Source organism: Physcomitrium patens, chromosome 12 (assembly GCF_059467195.1).
Source record: "Physcomitrium patens ecotype Gransden chromosome 12, ASM5946719v1, whole genome shotgun sequence".
In the NCBI taxonomy this organism is placed as follows: Eukaryota; Viridiplantae; Streptophyta; class Bryopsida; order Funariales; family Funariaceae; genus Physcomitrium; species Physcomitrium patens.
Window position 1 is genome coordinate 6,001,974 of NC_143421.1, and position 16,747 is coordinate 6,018,720.

At 35.1% G+C, this 16,747-nt stretch overlaps 1 protein-coding gene across 6 annotated transcripts; it reads right to left on the minus strand.

Annotated features, from left to right (window-relative positions):
• Positions 1–5,723: 5,723 nt before the first annotated feature.
• Positions 5,724–15,219, minus strand: LOC112289301 (uncharacterized). 6 transcript variants are annotated; one of them, XM_073537518.2, is made up of 17 exons: positions 13,960–15,218; positions 13,381–13,516; positions 12,924–13,120; positions 12,549–12,692; positions 11,976–12,134; positions 11,638–11,844; positions 11,208–11,287; positions 10,760–10,910; positions 10,071–10,277; positions 9,799–9,858; positions 9,335–9,417; positions 8,906–9,195; positions 8,665–8,753; positions 7,853–8,449; positions 7,055–7,741; positions 6,483–6,676; positions 5,724–6,284 (listed from the first exon to the last, which is right to left on the minus strand). In XM_073537518.2, the coding sequence occupies exons 1-17, from the start codon at positions 14,170–14,172 to the stop codon at positions 6,095–6,097; spliced, it is 3,684 nt and encodes a 1,227-aa protein (XP_073393619.1). In that variant the 5' UTR covers positions 14,173–15,218; the 3' UTR covers positions 5,724–6,094. The 6 variants fall into 6 exon arrangements, with proteins under 6 accessions (XP_073393619.1, XP_024390190.1, XP_024390191.1 ...); XM_024534422.3 differs by having other exon boundaries at positions 7,055–8,449; positions 13,960–14,117; positions 14,341–15,217; XM_024534423.3 differs by having other exon boundaries at positions 7,055–8,449; positions 13,960–14,099; positions 14,329–15,217.
• Between the last annotated feature and the right edge of the window lie 1,528 nt (positions 15,220–16,747).

A 16,747-nucleotide genomic window follows, 5' to 3' on the forward strand; every position in this document is an offset into this window, starting at 1 on the left:
ATCTTCACATTGAGAAGTGTAGATTAGCGTCACCATGTGGGTGATATTCCAGAAGTATATTTGGGTTAAGTGAGCTAGAGCAAAATTCTAATTTGTATAAGTTTTAACCCCTAAAGTTCCTTGTGTTATCTTGTCTTCCAAACTGCCAAATATGTGTACATCACCTTCCTCTAAATTATTTTCAAGTACATATTGGAAAAACTAATAACAATTTTTTTTAAAAAAAAAATCATACTATTTTCAAACAAAACTTTACTCAAAAAATGGATGGTTAGTGAAACACTTTTACATGCTTTAGAAAGAAGGAAAAAAACATCTATAATTTTTTGAAAAGGATTAATATGGATTTTAGAAGATTATACATGACTAGTATATCTAAACTGTACTTGATAGCTTTGTAATACATGGTCTCTTTTGCCAACAAGGCAAACATCCTTAATTCTATAGTAGATCATTTTAATTGGTCTTAAAATATATAACCCGTACATTAAAAGTTATACCAATTGCAAGAGCAACTAATATAAAAGTTCCACAACTTGACAATATCTTCACAATTGGCTCCACCTTCATTATAACAATGATATGCTCGGGCTTCCTTACTCTTGGTTTTAGTTTAGTTAGTACTAGCCTTACATGTGTTGTATCAATCTTCCACTTAGGCTCTAAAGGTTCTATCTTAACCTTCTTTAGTACTATCTTTTATTCTCTTCCTTGCCCTAGTTTTTGTAACAATTCTTTCTGGAACTCCAAGAGTTCTACCTTGAGCTTTCTTACTACTAGTCTTTTCTTGTGCTATAACAATCCTCTGTCCTAGTTTCAAAGACCTTGTTGTTATATTAATTGAAAACTAATCTAGAAATATATTTGGCATTTGGCTATAAAAGTATTTGAACTTACCTTGAAGTTTAATTTATCACCCAAAATAATACATGAGATATTTAGAAATATCCTTTTGGCATCCTTGAACAACACAAATAAGCTTATAGTTATTTTAAATATATTTTTTAAAATTTTAAAAAATCTTAGAAAAATATTATTATATTCTAATTAATTTTAAAATAATTCCTAAAAAATATTTAATATACTTTGGATAAATTACAATCAAAATCGAATAAAATCCTAATAAAATCTTATAAAAAATTAAAACCTTAATAATTAATAATTTTATTATTGATTTTAATTTAAAATTTGCATAATCCTCAATTACTTAGTTGGCAACAAGAAAGTACAATTTGAAGAGAATCAAACTTACCAAATGAGAGATAAACCTCATTATCCACTTGGATATTTCTTGGCCTCTTTTTTCAACCTTAAGGCCGATCTTTTAAAGCCAATATTTCTTGATTTTACTATATAATTACTCTATAATTTACACAAGTCTGCTACAAGTATGCAATATTTCAATCTATTTAATCTATTTTCTATAAATCTAAGAAACCCTTGCTAATCCTTCAAATTCTAATTTCTAAGAATCCAACCTACTTAGGTTTTAATAACCTTGAAATTAATTGTTTGATTAAGTTCAAACTTATAATGCATATTTGATATAATTTTGATTATAAACTCACAAATATTTATTTTTAGATCTACTACAAATCTTATAAAATTCTCCAAAATATATATCCTTTTTATTTTCAAAAACCAAAAGTACTTCAAAACAACCCTAACTTTGCAAAGCTTTTGCAAATTTATTAAGAATTAAAATCACTTAAAACAAGAACTTTAAGAATCCTTCTCTTATTTTCTTATATAATCTTGTTCTCCAATCAATAAAAAAACCCTAAAAATACCATAAGTGTGTGGTTTTATGCCTTAGAATCTAATTTTAATATTAGTTCACTAATGGTCCTATTCATGTATCAATTTTTGGTCTCTCAAGGTAATTTTTGCTACAAACTATCCTTAAACATCTCTTTAAAATACTTATATTATTTATTTTTATAATCTATTTTATTTTGCCTTATTTATGATCATATAAAGCAAGTAGAAGTTTTATTTTATTTTATTTTAAAAGCAATATTAATACTAAATTTTTTAACTACCTCTCTATCATTTATCCATGTTTTGTTACTATATTTTTTTAATTAGGCTCTTCTATAATAGAATCTATGTTTTTATCTTTCACTATATAATTATATTACAACACAATACTATCATGAGCTCCTTTATTATACTCTCCCTTCTTCTTTCTCTCCCCTCTCCTCTCCCTCTCTCCCCCTTCCCTCTCTTCCTCTTGTTTTGTAATAATCTCCCATATGGGCTTCTAAGGTCCCATACTAAGTTCACACGCTCCTCGGTTGGACTTGTAGAATCTTATTCAAAGTTGTCCTCAAGTTTTGAGCACAAGGTCCTATATTTCTAACTTTGGCTTGAATATGTCTCACCTTGGCTTCCACATGTTCTATCCTAGCCTCCACTTCTGCTACCTTGAAGCTCCATCCTAGATCTTATCTTTAATTGAATTTTTCAAAACCACTAAGATATTGAAATACATATAGTTTTTAAACTTTTTTTTCATCAAATTCAAAAAACTAAAAATTAATTGAAATAGATATATAAAATATGTTCTATAATGCTAACAATCTATTATATTAAATCAATTAATATAATTACTTATAATTTTAGAAAATAGACATATAATAGAAAATATAAATAAAAATAATATAATATAATATATTAAAAATTATTTTAAAAAAGAAAAAATATAAAAGTAACTACAAAATATAAAAAAGAAGAAAAAAATAAAAAAGATAAATTTGAAAAAAAAAAGAAAGAAAACATATTATGTTTATGAAAAATAAAAGAAAATCATAAGAATTAAAAATTTATTTGTAGGTGCTTCAACCAAGGCTTGTTCAATTTACAAAACCTAAAATTTAGAAAAAAATTCATCAAATACACATAAAATAATATAAAAAAATCAACATACTTCACATATTTTAGCCTTATATTTTATTTTATCTTTCAACCTTAAAAAAGAGTTTCACATATTTCAGTTTTAAATTATAAATGGATCATTGGTGTTCTTTGCTTTTGGCCATAAGGTACATTGTTCCAGCATTTTAAGTAGATTATATATACATTTATCATAGCCAAAGCTAAAAAAAATAAAAATATGATGCCACCACTTGTAGCTTCTTACTTGAGCACTATACAATGCATGTAGTTGATCTATCACATTAACTCCTTGCATGTATATTGTGCATTCATGCAAAACCAAAGAAGTCTTGATATTTTTTTAAGAAAAAATCTCTCATGATTGTAGTCCTTTGTAGACTCTCTTTTCTTTTGTTTGTTTCTATTACACCTTGCTCCAAGGTTGCTACCAATATTATAAGAAAATTTCTTCTATAATTTTTTATTTTTTATTTTATTTTATAAGAAAAAATGTTGTATTTTCTTCTTCGACTAATGTAGTTGGATTAAGATTGGAAGCCACCAATCTTCTTCATGCTTTCTTATATATAAAGCTTTAATATCAAGCTTGTGGCTTCTAGTTTGTGCAATAAAATTGTAGCTGTATGTAGATACATATCAACTAATAATAGCTCTTAGGCATGAAATTCTTCTATTGGAGCCACTAAAGTTTGTTGCTCTAACTTATTAACTTTGTAATTATTTTATTATATTGCTTTGCCCTTCTTACACATTGGTTAAGGTGTTTCAATCAACAAGGCATCCTTTCTTAGCACATTTTTCACCTTTGAGCTCTTCTTTTAAATACAATTTATTGCCTTTTTATTTTCTACATTTTTATGGCCTCATGTTATGCTCAGATTACTTTCACTATATCTTACATCAATGGCATCATTCCAAAATGCTATCTCTTTGCATCCTAGAATAGCAATTAGATGATGCTAGAATAAGTATCTAAGTTCCTTAAGATTATCTCTTTTATGTACCTTCTTTGAGCATGGTAGGTTTAGCAATTACTTTCTATTATTGTATTTTTTTAACAAATTAATTTCTTCTTCTTCTAAATCCTTTTGCTATATCTTTCACCTTTCAATTTCTCTTCTTTTTGATTCTTGTGATTCTTCTATAGATGTCATGGTTACTTTTAGAAAAAGGTGTATTAAAAATTCTTTTTAATTTCTTTTTCAATTTATAGATGTAAGTTTATTTAGTACATTGATTCCTACAAAGATTCTTTAATTAAAAATTTTCTAAGTATTTATGTATTTTTTTATCATTTCATTTTGCAAATTCTAAATTTTGAATTAAATATATATTTTTTAGATCCTTGTTCTTAATTTTCGATTCTATGATTATTCTAGTATTTGCTATCTTAAAAAATTTGGTTGTAATTGTATGCCATAAAGGTTTCTTTTATTCATTTGTTTTCTTCCTAGTTAAATTTTCTACTACAAAAAACAACAATTACAAAGAGCTAACATTTCCTAATTGTCGCTTTTGAAAAACAATTTCAACTAGAATTGCTTCTTTTCAAAATCTACACATAATGAAGTAACATTTATTCTACCTTACTATAGATTATAGCAAGTACCAATGGCTAAAGAACATAAAGTTGTAGATTTAGTAACTCATTTGCTACTATGAGGCATTCAAGTTGGTTGCCAAATTACTTAAGATATTTTTTTCTTTTCAAATTTTCATCTTTTTACATCTATTTCTTTTTTTTTTAAGATTCTATGGTCAACAATGCCTTTAATTGCTTAAATACAAAAAGTTTTAATTATGATTTTGCCTTTGTAAATAAAAGATAATCTTTTTCAAATCTTCTCTAAAGACATACAAAAATCAATAGTGTTGTAAAAACTATCATGTAGCAAATTAGAATAAAAATAAAAGCAAGGACAATTTTTTTTTTTTTTTTTTTTTTACAAAAAAAAAAAAAAAAAAAAAGAAAGTTGAAAACTGAATCAAATATAGCAACTTAACAAAGATTTGCCTTATTGTCCAAAGTGACTAAAAATGACATTTGGCACACTTCAAAATTATTAAATATGTCTTCAACATCCACAATTGTAGACAATAATATTCAATTAAGTAGGCTCAACCAATTTTGAATACAAAACTACTTCTATGACATTAAGATTTATATATAACTTGAATATTAATTCAAACTATTTTTTTTTCTAAACTATATCAACACTTCCTAATTTCAAACCATTCTTTAGAAAAAAAAAATTAGAACAAAAACACATCAATACAAATAAAAAAATATGGTCAAATAATAATGAAAAAAGGACCATGTGAAACCAAATTCAATCAAAAAAATTAATGTAATCCAAAAGAAACATATTTTCTTAAACATTGGAATTAACTAAGGATGCCCGATAGAATCACAGGTCATATGAAATGGAGCTGAAGTTGATGGAATGTCAAAACTCTTCTAAATGGACTAATACTTCAAGATGAACATGAGTTATAAGTATGTATCTCCAAGCAAAGGCATCTGCAACCAACCTCAGCACCGAATATTCCTTTCCGATCAGACGCTTACGCTTCTTTCACCCAATAGATCAGAAAGCATACCAACAAGAGGTACTCATACAGGTACAGTATGAGCTCATACTGTACCTGATTTGCAATCTGCGTTGATTCCTGAACACAATTTGACCGGTTGTCTGCTCCAGACGAACAATGAGTCGGTTCTGGAAAACTTCAGAGAATATCTATGGCAGTAATCGCTAGGATTGATTCCCTTGTGTTGACAATGCCCAAAACCCACTACTACGATTTACAGATTCAGGCAGATCATGAGTGATGTAGATTGGTTATATACAAAACGACGAAGATATAAAAGACACAGATGAACCAGCTCCAAGTGGCTCTGCCATGGTTAGCCCGATCCTGTAAACCGCTGTGACAGCCTGGTAGAACGAATACGACCGAGAGACATAATGCGGAGTAGGAAACACCTCTGTAAAACCGATCACACACAAGGAAATCTACCCGGGCGTTTAAACTATGCTACACATGATACGTCGAAGTAACGGGTTATCATTTACAAAGAACTACGGGCTCTACAGCGGTTTCGAAATGATCACTCGAGAAGTTGTGAGAAGGCTCGTGGGAGGTTTGCAGTCAAGTGTCAGCGATTGAAGGTTGTCGGCTGTATTCAAAGCGGCTAGTTTGAAACAGTTATAGGCTTGCGTTGTCTCGTTGTGCGTCTTATTTGAACTTCAGAACCGGCTGTAGAAGAGGTGAGTTGAGAATGAAATGAAATGTAATCTAATCTGGCTAATCTTCCGGAGAGCATACACCGCTGCGGTAGAAGTAGGTCTACACATTCGTCCTCATACGCTCGCTTCTCTTCCCTGTAGTACAAAAACAAATCTCTTAGTACACTCCGAGTGCGGAAGTATTTACTGCAATATAATATGTACTGGAATAGTGACAAGCAGGTAAAAACTTGGCGCTTGAGAGCACATTCTTATTCAAGGGCAAGTCAAGCTGCCAAATAAGACACAGATGGTTCTCAAAGCCACAATGATTCATGGAATGCTCCAAAGCACCTGGCAGCATCTTGATCAGAAGTAGATGGACGGGCTCGCCAAGTTTCAGAAAAGAGGATATTTGATGGTGTAGCTTGACCTAAGGCTTGATTTAACCGCAGTTGTGCAAGCACCACCGCCGATTCTCTACACCTATCGCCACTGTCATACTCGTCACAATCATCGCAGTCTGATATCCGATAACCTTTAAACGTCTGTAAATGATGCACCAAAAAAATCTAGACTCAAAACCACAAAGCCCAGACCGAAGAATTTCACGGATATCACTAACAAGAACTTCAGACATCACGATTCTAATCAACTCTGCACGAATAATGTGTTGAGAAACCTTCTTGAAAGAGTTCAATTACATGTGCTACACGATTTGATTTGCAGAGCATAGATGATGAAGATAAAGTGATTAAGGTAGTGAGACGAGGCAATTCAAAACAGGAGTTAATATGGACGCTGCAATCTTTAGTTCATTGCCAAATATTAACCAGAGCGACTCTAATCAGGACTTCGTTAAAATATATAAAAGTACATAAGTAAAAATACTTAAGACTCAGTCAAATTGTGAAAAGAATAATTACCTTGGATGCTACAGCGGCTCGTCTTGATAAAAGATCACATGCAGACAAATCATGCAGAACGTCGTCTAACAGGGTAGTGGAGTCCAAATTATTACTTGGAAATGTTTCCGGCTGCAGACTTCTCACTTCTGACCATGTCTTCTCCATCATAAAATGTGCTACGCTGAGAATAAAATGCTCGAGACTAGCGCCGTAGCTATAAGACTGTTTGCCCAAATCAGAGGGGGTTTTCAAAACAGGATGCATCGCAAGGTTCCCACCTGAATTTGGAGTCAGATTTAATGCCACCTCTTCTACTGGTGTGTGTGCGTCGACCCTTCCAAGTCGTAAAGGAAAACTGCCTTCTAAAGCCAAATTAGTGGTCTGAGAGTAAGCTTCAGCTGTAACAGCCGAAATATCTACACTTAGAGGGGAAGAAACTACACCCAAACCAGCCATACTTGAGGGGCTCCTACTGGCTTGTGATGCAGGGGAGCATTTACGTCTACGGGGTATCCATTCGGTCTTGGTTGAACTTAAAGTGTTCATATTTAAGACAGGAAGAAATCTTATCCATTCGTCGTCCTCAAGATCAATGCCGTCACTGGGTTCGCTAGTTAGGTGCACATCGCACATGTCATGGTCATCCGACGAACCTGCAGATATAAAATAATCTTCACGCTCCCCTGAACAACTGCGCTCATTCTCCTGCAATAAAGATATCATGTTCGCCATGCATTTGTTACTACCACCTCTAGAACACAATTTTCCATCTTCTTTACGAGCTGCAGAGTGTAAGTTTCTCTCAGAATTGAGTACCCGGAATTCGGTCTCCGATTTGCTTTTCAGCACGTCAAATCTAATACGCGACCATTTGCTAACAAAATAGTCGATCATCATCATGATGTCCTGGCCAGCATCTTTCAGGCGTTTAAAAACCATGACTGTCAGCTGGCATGCTTCAGTATCCGGAAAGAGTAAAGGGAGCACACGATGTTGACAATCATGTGCATATAGCAAGTCCGAATCCAAAGATCGTCTGTCAAATCTTTTCCTTGAGACATGGTCTTTACAAATGGATTCAGTTCTTAATTTCTTTCCATGACAAACTTCTTCAGAATCGTTACTGGTATGCTCATCAGCCAGCATGCTAGCTGCATGTATTCTTGAGGCAGGGAATTGGGGACAGCCATCCAACTGCAACAAGCAACTAACCAAATTAGGACTTTGCATGTTAATATGCGAGATCCTTAAATCCCCGACGGTACTGACACCCTTCAAATGTTCAGCGTCGGAAGTAGATCCCTGACTCCAGAATTGAAGTAGCATGAGAAGTTTGCGAATGTCGCGACCACTACTTCTCACAATATGTTCGACTGTATCTGGGCTGCAAGTCAATCCTTCCGACATAAAGACCTGCATTCAAAATGTTACACAATTTGTTAACACAAGACAGATGGGAGGCGCACTAAAGTGGTACCAAAAGGAGAAAGCTAATCATACATATAAGATGTAACTCTTCCAATTAAGAAAGTATTTAATATCGAAATGGACAAGGACTAGGAATATAGTATGCTAATGCTGTTCGAAAGTTCAACGAAATGTGGTATGCCAATGTATGTTCATTTCACCATGTACGCGTGTGCGACCAGTTCACCCGTCGACGGTTGCTCAAATCTGATAACTTCTGGAGAGACATTTGGCAGCACTGGATTTTGACCTGGTCACAAGCATATGTGGAAATCTTTTAGCAGAACTTTGGAGTCATGCTGGCGAAGTTTCCTATACAGTAACTTTTCGTTTACAAAACTTCGAATTAGAGATGACTAAATGAAGGATTGATAAATATGCATTCTACAAAAAGTGTCTTACTGTTGCTGCTAAATATGATTGGACATTTGGAGGTTCTGGCCAGCAACGCCAGTGCTCCAGAAAACCCGGAATCTTCCTCAAATACAATGTCCACATCTTCAAAAAGAATTACTCTTAACCCCCGAAAAAAGGGAGGAGGCAGATTGCTTCGAAAGACACTATGGTGTTTAGACAGCTGGTTTTCGGACTTATGCTGAAGGGAAGTACTTCTCCCACAACCCTCTCCTTGTTTCGACAATAGATCAACAGCGAACGATCCATGATTAGGATCCATTGAAGCAGTTGAGAACCTGCAAAGAGTAAGTCAATGCGTTAGTACATTCCCTCTCTAACCCAGAATCTTGTAATCAGTGGTCTAAACGAACACAAAAATGAACGTATTCAACCAGATATTTGTCAGATGTTTGGAGCGGAATGAATATCACAGACCCCTTGCTCAGACCATGAGATTCCATGGCCTCTTTAAACTTGTGCTTCACCATTGCTCCACTCCGACATTCTGATGCATTGACCTAGATCCACAAATTCGAAGAGGTTTAACTGATTCCTCAAGTTGAACTGCTCAGTAAACACCAAACCCTTCCCATTGACTGTATACTTGGGTTATGATTGCAAGCATTGTATGAACCATAAGGAAATGCATCACAACATGAATAACCAACTATCGAACGATTGCAACTGATACAAGCTTTAGGACAACCACCACTGACCTAAGAAAAAACATTGTCAAAATAGTCAGCCTGGTCCACAAAACAAGCAAGATACCAACAATAAGAAACAACGCTCACTAGAGTCAGTCATTTGGGATCAAAACCTTATCACATAATGACTATCTAAAACCTTTTTAAAAACATATAAAAAACATGAAACGTTTCGGCTACTGAAGCACGTACCTCAATGACGGTAAAGCCATGCTCCATGGCACACGCATAAATAGCTGCAGATTTACCACACTGCATTCCATGCAGGTAACCTGTATTAATCCATGCTCTGATACGTTTGGCCTTGAGGGTTTATGACGTGAAATAGGTGATTGAAAATTCGTCTAACGACTGAACTCTAACATGCAACAAAGCATACCATCTACACAGTTCTAGCTTTAGAACCATAGTACAGAGCTCAACATTCAGAAACATCTCAGCAGTCACGCTTTGAGTATACTCACCCCGACAGATCCTGTCACAAGGAGACAATTATGCAAGTCATCACTGTCATCAATTTCAGATGCTGAATCTTCATACTCACTGTCATCGTCATTGGAACTATCTTCAACTTCTTCACTTTTCACTGCACCATTATGTCGAAGAATCTTTTCTCTCCAGTTCTGAAGCCACGAGCTTAGGGCCCTGACCGGTTCCTTGTTTCCACAAACCTGAAGCACACAGATCCTTTATGCTTTATTTAAAGGTTATCTGACTGCTCGAAACTTGGATCAGCAAAGCTTAAATTAGAGACGGGGTTGTTCTGAGCTAAGTTTAGCTATTCTACTAATTTGAAGAAAACAAAATCCTGTTAACCTTATAAATCTTGGTTATAAGTAGCAAAGAGATTTATCAAAATTAAATGCTGCATTGTGTTGGAGACGGTAAATAATATATATATATATATATATATATATATATATATATATATATATATATTAATAATAATAAATATATAAACCCTGTTCAAAGAGCAACAAATTTCTAAGTACTTTCTCCAGGTTGCGACTGTTCCCGGGAATCACGAAACACCCATCACTTCAGTATGATAACAAAGAACGTGAAGCTTACTGAACGCACTCGCAACTCTAACTCAAGGGACAATCGGATGCAAAAATTGGAGTACGGACAATGGTGGCATGAGATTAATCACCTCTTGCGAGTTACGAGGTTGATACTGGTTAGTCCATAACGAATTCCCACCTCCACTGACATCTTTCACTCGGCGTTCAGTCACGGGTCGTAACTCTAAATTCTGTTCGAAACAATCATTATTTACACAAGGATGATAGTACGACGAGAACCTGCAAAAAGACAAGTGCTGAGTTAATCCCAATTCCACACACATTACAGCTCAACATCAGGTTTAAATCTAGAACTGGGACAGCTGGTAACACTGAATAAATAAACTGCATGATCTACGTAGTCACGGCTCCTGGTAGCACAATTTGTGTCAACCGCTTACATTTTTTTTGTCAATGAGTTTGAGGCGCCAGTATGCCCACAGCGTGAAAAACTGTACCGACTTATTACAAGATACAGAGTAATATGCTAAAAAACCAACCTGATCTACACTTGTGATAATCGAAAACAATACTCACTTTTCCACCAGCTTTTGAGTTCTGGCAGCCACAGAATCCACTTCCTCATCAAACAAGCACTTTGTACCTGCGTTATAATTCTGCGAGCATGGTAACAGCCTATTCAGCATAGAGAAATAGAATTCCAAATTCTAACATTCCGGAAGCCCTTTCGGCATTTTATGATGTTAAAATTCTGTTCACCACAGGTATCCAAAAGACTCTTCATCCAGAATGGGTTCAAATAATGAAACGCTTGAATATTCTTCATTAATTCATGACAAAGCAGCTGATGCAAAATATAATGCCCACAGTAGGATAAAAAAAATAAAAAAAACAAAACAAAACAAAACAAAACAAAATCTATCACAGGATCCTCAAGGGAGCTGTCATTTCAAGTCTTGGAATGCGGAAATGATCATCTAATTGGACCTACTGGTAAAGCATGTACCGTTAAGTAATCAATAATTCGGCCAAAGACAGCAACCTTTGGGATGGGCTGTCCACGCCTTTTCCGCTTCTTTGAAGTCGACCAACTCCATGTATATGAAGGCTGGCAGCATGAGAACGACCACTTGTCTTCAATTTTCTCACCAGCTTTAACAGGCACCCCAGAACATTTCCAGTTCCAATTCCATGTTGGTAGTGTCTCTTCCTCCTTCACATTCCTCAAACCACAACTCATTTGTAAGCGAATATATCTATTGCACGGAGTGTCCACAACTCAGTGTGATTTCACAGATTCAGCAAATTACTGCAAACAACAAAGCATGAGGCTATGGACCTTACGGGCATGTTCTGGGTTATGTGTAAAGGCGGACAAGGAAGCTGACTGTGCCTTTCACAATTGTCCGGGGCTTCATCAGCTATAATAGCTTTTGCACCTCGCAGATTTTGACGAGCGACAAAGGGGTGCAGGGGATTACGGGGGCTCACTTGAAGATTCGTCTGCAGATCACAACAAAAACTGAAACAAATATAGTAGGTAATAAAAAGCCTCGATGCGCCTAAGTCCGAACATCTATCCTAGGAATTTTTCAATGTAGGAAACATGTAGTACCGTACAATACCCCGCATCAATGACTAATTAGATAAAAGTTTGAAATCTCGTTTTAGACAATTACGTAGCATGTATTAGGCGACTGCTTCATTCACAAGTTAATCATTGCACAGCATGTGTCGCTGAACAAATATGGTATCACATTCCCAAATCAGATTAACGAATGCCAATAACTTCAAACTAAAGCACTATGTTAACAACCGCTAAGTTCTCGTCACGAAGCCGAACTATTCCCGGAGCGATCCCTAGAGTCTAAGAACAAACCTTCACCAAGCAAAATCTGACGGAGCCATAGTCCATACCTCAGCATGCTCTGGTGCTGGATTAAGACTTCGACATCTTATCGTCTGCGCTGGCTCTTTTATCACAGAAGATCTTGCACCACCCTCGTTTGGGCGAGCAAAGAAGGGGTGTGTTGCTTTGCCTGCACTTAACCTTGTATTCTCCTGCAGATAAGATCAGAAAGAAACAAAATTTAACACAAGAGAATAAGTATAAGTATTTCTACATATCAAAGAAGGCTTCATTGCACGATTGCAATACATGCGCAGTTTATAGTAGCCAAAGTAGATGGATTTTGCCAACGTCACAAACAACACACACACATTACTTAATTAATTTTATAAAAAACATATGAAAATTGATGAAGTAATCGAGATCCTACTCCGACGCTTTACCTCAGCTGCAAGCCTAGCTTGAAGAAAGAGGTCAGAACCATGAACTTCAGCAGCAGACCTGCTATCAGTCCCATGCTGTTGTGACTTCCGTTTCTTCGTCGCCGCTGACGACCTAGTTTGTCTCTTAGTAGGTGAATGTTTCCGAGAGGCATTAGATTGCCTTCCAGTGGATGAGGGAGCCGCTTTCTGTTTTGTCACTAAGAACAAATTAACCGTCTTTAGAAGATATGTTCGGATCAGATGCCATGCAAATAGGAAATATATGAAGGTCGAGCTGAATCTCCGAGGTTGAAAAAAAACTTGATATCACGAGGGCAACCCTCAGTGGCAGAAATCACATGAGCTGTATGGAGGCTCTACATACTCAAAATTTAACAGAGTTCAGATGACTAAAAAAGTGAATAAATAACCAGGGATATGGGTCTAATGAGCTTGCTACCAAGAGAGAAATTCGTACCTGACTCCTGAGGTGGCGTATCCAGAGCAAGAGGTAAATTATCCAGCTCCCTTTTCTGAGCTTGCCCCACTTTCGCGTTCTTTCTAGATGACCTCTTCACGAAAACAGTTGCCAATTTGGACGGCATTGTGGATTCCTACGACAATTCACGATTCCATAAACAAGCAGAATTCATTTATAAATTAGTACCAGTTTAAAGAGGCACGAAAGCAGAGGTGTATGCATACACGTTCCACCAGTAGCATCTATCCTCAAAATAGTCGAAATTTAAAAGTGGCGCACTTCTCGACGCATGCACTGTACCTTCTACAACCCTGCATGTGATGCGAATTGATATATGCATCTCAGTGAAATACCTATCTTCTGATTTCATTCAACTGCCATTACACACAAGCGTTTGGCCCAACCGGGATGATCGATTTCAAACACCTCCTTCACTTTGCAAATCAGTTGAGATGTAGGTGCACACCCGTGCGAAGCTCACATTGCAATTTCATGCGGCAGAGCGTTAATAATCACCACAAACAACTATAGTGAATTGAAACAGAGCGGGTGGCGAAGTTATAACACAAGCGATACCTGGTCACGATCATCCTTGCTCTTCTCCTCCGCGTCTACACCCTTGCCTACTTCCACATTGGCGCCGACCTTCGTCTTATTCACCATACTGGTGTAGGATTTTGAAGCAACCTTCGAGTTCTTTCTACACTTCACGCCACCTGAACTCAACTGAGGTGCTGCAATTACGCAAAATTGATCACGTCCATAATCCTCCCCCTCACCAGCATCCATCTCACGAACAGAGATCTCCCAACCGTCTTCATAAAACCTCAAGATTCAATTCAACTACATTTACCTCGCAATAGACCTGAGATGCGATTCTCATCAGAAACAAGACGCAAAAAATATCAATATCTCAACAATGCCAATTGTCCATATGAACCCAACCTCGAATCCAACCTTCGATTCCCTTCTCGTTCGACAAACTTCGCTAACCACTGATGCAGCAACAATCAACTACGAAGCCCTCTGTAACCGAAAAGAAAGTCACGCGCCCCCAATTCTTAAAGGAATGATTAAGAAAGAGAAGGACTCCACAGATCGCTCCAACTGTCGACGATCGCAGCTCCAAATTCAAAGCAAACCCTCAACGAGAGAGAGATGGCACGCGAAATGCAGCGTCTTCGAACTGAAAGCATCTTTCAACGGGAAGAAAAAAAGACGGCTCAAAATCTCGCGGGAATGTGGTTCGCGCCATATCTGAGTCAGCATCACTTTTTTTCCCTCGGAACTTTTTCCCCTCTGCGGGAAAAACGTTTAGGGCTTCTGGTGAAATTTAAGATATTGTAGCATTTCCAGGTTTAAAGGAATAGAGACTTGTCTCAGACTGTCTTAGGTGCTGATTCTTATACTTTAATCATCATTTATATATTTAATCATATAAATGTGGTGTTTTTATATGATTCCGTTTCTGTTGAGAATGAATCAAACAACATGAAGTCAATATGTTCAGGCTAAGTAGTCATCATGTAATCATTCTACCTTTAAGTATATATATATATATATATATATTCTTGTTAGGTATAACTCTTGTATTGGAATTATATTCTTGAAAACATTGCCTGGTTAAATGTATACCCAGAAATCATACACCTCTCAAGAGGAAAAAAGAAAGAAAAAAAAGAAAAAAGTCAAAACTAGTTAATAACAATAATAATAATAATAAAATAATAAAAAAATCATTCAATGCTTATATAACTTAGTAGCTTGTTTTATATTCAAGACCAAAAATCTAAATGAATTTCATGCTTCAAAAAATACATACACTTTTTGTATTATCATATGCAAAGTCAATTATAATAGATTTGAATCACCACCATAACAAAATAATATTTAGTGTTTTTTTTTCAGAAAATTTTATTTATGAAATTTTTGAAAATAAATAAAGAAATCTCTATGATTTTGTCTATAGTAATTACAAATAGATAACTTTATAGAGACCTTGAAGAATGTGTGGGACATGGTTCCAAAACCAATCTAGGATTGCTAGAATTATGAGTAGTAATTCTGAAAACTATTTGACTGAATACAAAATGATATTTTCTTCTTCAAATGTAATTTTACATAAATTTTAGAAAAATGAATAAAAATACAAAAGAATTTCTAAAAAATCATAAAAAAAAAGTTATTAAAAAGACATGTAAGTTGTTGTAAGCCAAAGTCAAAATAAATGTATTCTTTTATATTTGAAATGCTTCTTGCTCACAAGATACTAAATACTTAATTTTTCAAAAGAATAAATTAAAGAGGAATTTCACAATATAATCCTATTTCAATTCCAAATTCACAATATGACCTTGTTCTGTGGAAATTTACAATATAACCTTTTTTATTGTTCACACACTCCATGCCTCTATGTTGTATTGTAGGTAGTATCACAAATATATACATTTATTTCAATAATTACTTATATGATTAGGTAGAAGTAGGTAAATATAGATTAATTTCATAAACTCTTTTAGTGAAGCTTTCTAAAAGCTTCATAGATGCGATTTTGACTTTAGATGTGTTTATAGGTCAAAAACTTGGCCAACAAGTTAACTACGTGTTGGTAGCTTGTGGAACAAGCTAACTATGTGGTGCATATATAGATAACTTACCTTGCAAGTTAAAACATGTGGCTAGTAAAGTCAACATGTTTTGGAGGTCTTATAAGACATTGCTATATAGCTCCTAATTAAGAGTATATATGGAGGGAAGAGTAAAGCCTTCTTTACTCTTGTCAATGCCGTTTTAGACTTTAGTCTTGTTTCAAGACTTTTTAGTCTTCTTATTTTTGGCAATAGCCATTCTAATTAATATTACATTACCTTTTGAGTGATCTTCTAGTTCTCTTCAGTGACACAAGAGTGTTTTAAGGGTTCTCTTTTTTGAGATTCATGTCCTTGATAGTTTGATAAGAGTACTAACATATTTTTTTTTATCTTATTTTAGAAGTGAGTGGATTATCCTACTTCTATTGTTGTGTTTTAAAGGTTGAAGACTATTGTTAGGGACATAGTCTTTAAAACCTTCTAAAGACAAGTTTCTAGAATCTTCTAGAAGCAAGTCTCTGGAACCTTTTAGAAGCTTCCTAGTTGGTAGAAGTTGCTTGAAAAGCTTCCTAAATAGGAGTATATATTGGAATCGAGGCTGAAGAGTTCTTCAGTCTCGACAACACATCTCTTGGAGCTCTAGCTCACCTCTTTGGTGTTGTTCTTGTATTCATCTGATTAATCTAGTTCTTGCCAGTTCTTCTTGAACTTCTTGTTAGATCTCGAGCCTGTATTTCTGTGTCCGTGACAATTTGACGAGACTTCACTCACCT

Coding starts and splice junctions, on each gene's coding strand:
- LOC112289301 (XM_024534420.3), bottom strand. CDS start 14,172: ATGGATGCTGGTGAGGGGGAGGATTATGGACGTGATCAATTTTGCGTA. Junction 13,517..13,959: donor GCAAGGATGATCGTGACCAG/GTATCGCTTGTG, acceptor GAATTGTCGTAG/GAATCCACAATGCCGTCCAA. Junction 13,121..13,380: donor TACGCCACCTCAGGAGTCAG/GTACGAATTTCT, acceptor ATTTGTTCTTAG/TGACAAAACAGAAAGCGGCT.